Genomic DNA, 7,393 nt, shown 5'->3' with positions numbered 1-7,393 from the left:
ACTTCACATTTACAGACATTGAATTCCATCTGCCACATTTGCAGCTTCCCATGCTCCTGCGATTACTATGCCTCCTATTTTAATATTGTCCACAAGTTTGGACCCCAATCCCGCTAGGCCTGTTTCCAAATCATTGATGTACACAGTGGACAGAAGTGGTTCCAGAAGAGAACCCTGTGGGACACCACGACCTGCTTCAAACCACTCGGTGAAACTTATTTTAACTCCTACTGTTGGTTTCCCCAGTTCTAAGCAGTTTTTAATCTGATTTGCTACCCTCTCTCTAATGCCACATCTCTTAATCTTTTCTAAAAGAACATAGAGAAACATAGAAACATAGAAAATAGGTGCAGGAGTAGGCCATTCAGCCCTTTGAGCCTGCACCGCCATTCAATGAGTTCATGGCTGAACATGCAACTTCAGTACCCCATTCCTGCTTTCTTGCCATACCCCTTGATCCCCCCAGTAGTAAGGACGACATCTAACTTCTTTTTGAATATATTTAGTGAATTGGCCTCAACAACTTTCTGTGGTAGACAATTCCACAGGTTCACCACTCTCTGGATGAAGAAGTTTCTCCTCATCTCGGTCCTAAATGGATTACCCCTTATCCTTAGACTGTAACCCCTGGTTCTGGACTTCCCCAACATTGGGAACATTCTTCCTGCATCTAACCTGTCTAAACCTGTCAGAATTATAAACGTTTCTATGAGATCCCCTCTCATTCTTCTGAACTCCAGTGAATACAAGCCCAGTTAATCCAGACTTTCTTGATATGTCAGTCCCGCCATCCCGGGAATCAGTCTGGTGAACCTTCGCCGCACTCCCTCAATAGCAAGAATATCCTTCCTCAAGTTAGGAGACCCCAACTGTCATGTATCTCACATTACTGTATATAACTGTATCTTACCATGCTATACATGACTGTAACTGGATATGACCTGTGACAATAAGCATACCTTACCACCAGGGGTGCATTTGCAGGAGATACTCCATACCTGTCCCACTGAGGTATATAAAGGGAGGTCTCAGGCAAGAGCAGCACTGGAGAGCTGGAATTAAAGGTGCAGGTCCTGAGTGACCTTGACTTCAGCTTGTGTCTCGTGTAAGTCAGTACATTAGAGTCAGGACTTAACAGTGGCGACGAGTTACGGGATCACAGAATCCACAGAATGGCTACCAACAGCTCAGATGAGAAATACAATGCTGGAGACAATTGGGATTACGTTATAGAAAGGCTCCAGCAAAGCTTTGTGACCAAAGGCTGGCTGGGCAACGATAAGGCAGACAAGAGAAGAGCCCATCTCTTGACCAGCTGTGGCTCGAAAACATACACTTTAATGAAAGACCTGCTGGCACCCCAGAAACCAGCAAGCAAGTCATTTGAGGAGTTGAGCACAATGGTGAGATACCACCTGAAGCCAGCGAGCAGCCTACACATGGCCAGACACAGGTTCTACAACTACAGACGCTGTGTGGGCCAAAGCATACCCGACTTCGTGGCGGAACTTCGGAGGCTGGCTAGTTCATGTGAGTTCCCCGATGAACTAAGGAGAGAAGTACTGAGAGACTTTTTTATTGAAGGAATAGACCATGCAGGCATATTCCGAAAGCTTATAAAAACTAAGAACTTGACTCTAGAGGCAGCAGCACTGGTCGCATAGACATTCTTGGCAGGCGAAGAAGAAACGAGGCTGATCTATACTTTGGGTACGACAACCAACGAGGCATCGGAACAAGGCGTTCACATTGTGAAACAAACCGCTACCCCCACACACAGACAAAGGCAGGAGAGCAGGCCTTCAACAGCAGACAGTGGCACCAGAAGCCATCAAAATCAAGTTGAACGACCGATCACACCTCATCAACCCACAAGCGAGCATTCAACAACAGATTGAGAGAAGCTCAAGGGAGATCAGACAGACGCAGCTCATCCTTCGGAAACAATGGAAACGGCCTGTGTTGGAGATGTGGGGGAAGGCACTCAAGCAGGGTGTGTTGATTTCAGCATGCCGTTTGCAGAAACTGCAACTACATAGGGCATCTGGCTCGCATGTGCAGAAAAACAGCAGCTCGGCTGGTATACGAATCGGAAGGGTCGGTAAGCGGACCAGAAGACGATTGGAACAGTGCACGGGACGCCGAGGTACAGCGGGTTAATACGATCAATGTCCACTGTTCTTACACCAAGATGCCTCCAATTATGATGAGGGTTCTACTCAACGGGCTACCCGTCAACATGGAACTGGACACGGGGGCCAGTCAAAATTCATGAGCATTCAACAATTTGAACAGCTGTGGCCGCACAAAAGCAACAGACCAAAACTCACAAAGATCGACACCAAACTAAGGACCTCTACCAAAGAAATCGTCCCTGTCCTTGGCATCGCCATGCTCTCAGTCACACACAAAGGGATGATGCACCGACTTTCCCTGTGGATTGTCCCCGGGAATCTCCCAGCCCTGTTGGGGAGAAGCTGGCTAGCAGACTTAATTGGAAATGGGATGATGTTTACGCCATGTCGTCAGAGGAACGGACCTCCTGCTCAACAGTTCTAAGCCGTTTTGAACATCTCTTTCAGCCAGGTGTGGGTACCTTCAAAGGGGCTAAAGTTAGAATCTACATCACACAGGATGCCAGACCGGTCCATCACAAGGCTAGAGCTGTGCCTTATGTGATGAGGGAAAAGATTGACAACAAACTGGACGGGCTTCTGCGGGAAGGCATAATTTCTCCCGTGTAATTCAGCGACTGGGCAAGCCCCATCGTCCCCGTCATGAAGCCTGATGGATCAAGTATGGCCTCACCAAGGCCCTGTACAACTGTAGTAACACCTCCCTGCCTCTGTACTCAAATCCCCTCGCTATGAAGGCCAACATGCCATTTGCTTTCTTAACCGCCTGCTGTACCTGCATGCCAACCTTCAATGACTGATGTACTATGACATCCAGATCTCGTTGTACCTCCCCTTTTCCTAATCAGCATTCAGATAATAGTCTCACATTTATCCACATTATCTTTATCTGCCATGCATTTTCCCACTCATCTAACCTATCCAAGTCACTCTGCAGCCTCATAGCATCTTCCTCGCAGCTCACACTGTGTCATCCGCAAAGTTGGAGATACTACATTTAATCCCCTCATCTAAATCATTAATGTACAATGTAAACAGCTGGGGCCCCAGCACAGAACCTTGCAGTACCCCATTAGTCACTGCCTGCCATTCTGAAAAGTACCCATATGCTCCTACCCTTTGCTTCCTGTCTGCCAACCAGTTCTCAATCCACGTCAGCACACTACCCCCAATCCCATGTGCTTTAACTTTGCACATTAATCTCTTGTGTGGGACCTTGTCAAAAGCCTTCTGAAATCCAAATACACCACATCAACTGGTTCTCCCTTGTCCACTCTACTGGAAATATCCTCAAAAAATTCCAGAAGATTTGTCAAGCATGATTTCCCTTTCACAAATCCATGCTGACTTGGACCTATCATGTCACCTCTTTCCAAATGCGCTGCTATGACATCCTTAATAATTGATTCCATCATTTTACCCACTACTGATGTCAGGCTGACTGGTCTATAATTCCCTGTTTTCTCTCTCCATCCTTTTTTAAAAAGTGGGGTTACATTGGCTACCCTCCACTCCATAGGAACTGATCCAGAGTCTATGGAATGTTGGAAAATGACTGTCAATGCATCCGCTATTTCCAAGGCCACCTCCTTAAATACTCTGGGATGCAGTCCATCAGGCCCTGGGGATTTATCGGCCTTCAATTCCATCAATTTCCCCAACACAATTTCCCGACTAATAAGGATTTCCCTCAGTTCCTCCTTCTTACTAGACCCTCTGACCCCTTTTATATCTGGAAAGTTGTTTTTGTCTTCCTTAATGAGTACCGAACCAAAGTACTTGTTCAATTGGTCTGCCATTTCTTTGTTCCCCGTTATGACTTCCCATGATTCTGACTGCAGGGGACCTATGTTTGTCTTTACTAACCTTTTTCTCTTGACATATCTATAGAAGCTTTTGCAGTGCATCTTAATGTTCCCTGCAAGCTTCTTCTCGTACTCTATTTTCCCTGCCCTAATCAAACCCATTGTCCTCCTCTGCTGAGTTCTAAATTTCTCCCAGTTCCCGGTTTCGCTGCTATTTCTGGCCAATTTGTATGCCACTTCCTTGGCTTTAATACTATCCCTGATTTCCCTTGATAGCCATGGTTGAGCCACCTTCCCTTTTTTATTTTTACGCCAGACAGGGATGTACAATTGTTGTAGTTCATCCATGCGGTCTCTAAATGTCTGCCATTGCCCATCCACTGTCAACCCCTTAAGTATCATTCGCCAATCTATCCTTGCCAATTCACGCCTCATACCTTCAAAGTTACCCTTCTTTAAGGGTAACATGTTGACGATTTTGCTAAAAATCGCTATCAGAGGAATTTTTCCCATCATGTTTATGATGTTGCTAAGATGAAGTCACCAGACAACATTTTCCTCCAATATGTCCTACTTAATTGGCAGTGGCAGTGTGTAGGTTAATATTGTGCTATGGAATGCACCCACAGGAAATGAGTACAGAGTGAACTAGATTCATTTCCATGGAGCTCTTATATCAGGCTGAGAGAGTAAGCTTTCATCCTAACATTCTGGGATGGATTTGAAGCCAGACCCTAGAGGCGAAAGATCACTACTCCACACAATCTCTCGTCCCCTTCCTTGCTGCCAAGTATTTATTGTTCACTTGAAAAGCGCATAAAAGAAGAACATGCCTATTCCTTCGTATGTGCTTACAGGAAGATTCAAATTCTTTTTGAGAAAGTTTATTTTTAATTTTTTATTTTTAGTGAAAATAACTTCTCTACAGAAAATATAAAATAAATGTAGATAAATGTATACATTTATTGAGATAAAGAAAACACAGCACTGGAACAATATTGCACTGCCTAAATGGTACCAGAAATAAATTAAGAATTACAAAATGGCACATCGATATATACACAAACTAACAAAAGGTAAGTGTCAAATGCTGCATTCTCTCCGTCTTCCAATAGAAAACAATTCAGTCGGCCTCATTATGCTCCATCACTCTGCATCCTGACACTGTAATGGAAAGATGACATTTTGAGTATTTGTGAGTATATGAATAGAAATTTCAGTTATGTAATGAACACTGCACTAGTACTGGTCTTTCATTTCCTGATAAATCCACTTTCGAAGAGCAAAATAATTTACTTTCCTGTGAAATACTCTGTATTATTCTGCTGTTGGTATATTATAATACCCAGTCAGAATCTCTATTCATTATGATGCCTGCGCTAACAAATTGAAAATGTATTGATCCATTGTAAGGAACAGCCGCAACAAACTTCCAGTATAAAATATATATAGCAAAAGATAAATATGATGTGTAAAAATGTTGCAATATGGTTTTTAGGCAAACGTTTAGTGTGGACTTCATTGTTTATGTACCTAGACCTTCTTGTCAGTCATTTCTACCTGTACTGCACAATCAACACTACTTACTTAATCTCGTTAATCTTTCTCGTTACCCAGCGTGCATTCGGGTCAGCACAGAGAGGTCCTTTCTCCACTGTGTAAAATCTGAAAGAGAGCAGAAGCCACCATGTTATACGAGTAACTGGAAAATGGATTTAAAATGGTCCGAACTTATCAATGTATTTAAATCAACTCTTCGGCAATCAGTGCTTTTCAGCCAAACTGATCCTAATGTGTGTGTAACCCACAATAAGTCAGTATTTTAGAGTACAATGTTGGCTAATCTTTATAAATGCTCATTGAAAGAGTAAGTCAGCTCTTAATGACCCTTCACTTAACAACATATCAAAAATGTTGACGAGAGTTTAACTTTTTCACTTTGAGAGTGGAAGCAAGTCTTCCTCGACTTCGAGAGACTGCCTATGATGATGATGATCTTGCACATTCCAACTCATACAAGAACATTTTTAAAAAAGAAAAATAGGCAAATGACCAGAAATGTTAAAAAGGCTCAAACAGAATGGACAGATTTCTGGATAGAGAAAAGAGAATAGTCTCGTACATTATGGCTTCGATGCAGGGAGACAACTCTGGCTGAATCCGGTAGTGCGTAATCTGAAATCGGATCAGTTTTCGGGACACTTTGGTGCAGCAGTTTGTGGTAATCATTCCGGGGCCTCGGTCTGAAAAAACAAACATTGTTTTCGTTTAATTTTGCTCAAAAGAAAACCCTTGCATTTCAAATATACTGTGAACACCAATACAATCAATCCCAAAATCATCCTGCTGCTTCTTGTAGTCCTTCTCTGAAAGACCATTTTTGTCAAGTCATAGAAGATCTACAATATTAGCCATACTGTACTCATATCTTTTATTCACAGCGAACTCAGTAGGTCTTTAGCATCCCTGATCTCTTTTTTATCCCCACTCAAAGCTTCATTAAATATACTATCCACGAGACAGGATTGACTCAAACCATTTTAGTTACAGGTTGAAGCTCCCTTATCCGGGTTTCCCTTATCCGGCACCATTCCTGGCCGCTCCGACATTAACAAATTGAACAATTGAAATACTTCCTGCAATCGCTGGCCTGATCCCGCGATCCACCATCCCCCCACCCTCCCGATCTCTCTGCCGCCCCAAGCCATCCAGCCCCAATATCCCCTTGCTCAGCACCTGTACCATCTATTTTAACGTGACCTCCCCTTGTTTGGCAAAATCCCTTATCCGGCACATGCCAGGTCCCGAGGTTGCTGGATAAGAGAGGTTCAACCTGTGCTTAATTAGATGCTGCCTCCTACTTTAACTCTAGTAGTTACTTAACATTACATAATGAACTTTGGGTGCTTATCTGTCTGCCTGCTAGTTGTCTTGATATTGTCACAGTGCTCGTGCCCTGGCCAGCCCTGTGAGAATATATTGTTAATCTGCACAGATATTGGTCACAATGCTATGTATTTGGAAATAAATAAAGCAACTTACAAGATCTACTTAACACCGAGACAGCACAGAAGAGCACCAGAACCACAACAATCTTCATGTGCATATTGTTGAAGAAGTGAAGCTTTCAACAGTCTACAACTTTGTCTATTCACTCAGTATGCTCAGTCAGATGGAGTCCTTTGTCGTCTCGACTGAGCGGGGTCAGTCCTTTTATACATGATTACATTAAGGGGGATTTCCTGCTCAAGAATGGAAAATGTATGACACATCGAGAGGTGTGAAAAAAGGCAAATGAAAAAACACATATTTTAGCAAGAAATGTTGCATCATATCCAGGCTCCATGTGATATCAGGTCAGGAAACATGTAACTGTTGGCATGATGCCAGTTAGCATGTCAGGGTGGTCAGTAAGCATCAGAGGAGAATCACAGAAATCATAGAAATCATAGA

The 7,393-nt window shown here is 43.3% G+C and overlaps 1 protein-coding gene across 1 annotated transcript; it reads right to left on the bottom strand.

Annotated features, from left to right (window-relative positions):
* Positions 1–4,884: 4,884 nt before the first annotated feature.
* Positions 4,885–7,064, bottom strand: LOC139265279 (eotaxin-like). The gene is made up of 4 exons (XM_070882229.1): positions 6,983–7,064; positions 6,063–6,183; positions 5,528–5,605; positions 4,885–5,104 (listed from the first exon to the last, which is right to left on the bottom strand). The coding sequence occupies exons 1-4, from the start codon at positions 7,044–7,046 to the stop codon at positions 5,077–5,079; spliced, it is 291 nt and encodes a 96-aa protein (XP_070738330.1). The 5' UTR covers positions 7,047–7,064; the 3' UTR covers positions 4,885–5,076.
* Positions 7,065–7,393: the final 329 nt, after the last annotated feature.

The sequence above is a fragment of the Pristiophorus japonicus genome, chromosome 6 (assembly GCF_044704955.1).
Source record: "Pristiophorus japonicus isolate sPriJap1 chromosome 6, sPriJap1.hap1, whole genome shotgun sequence".
Lineage (NCBI taxonomy): Eukaryota > Metazoa > Chordata > Chondrichthyes > Pristiophoridae > Pristiophorus > Pristiophorus japonicus.
This window is presented reverse-complemented; position numbering and strand designations above follow the sequence as displayed.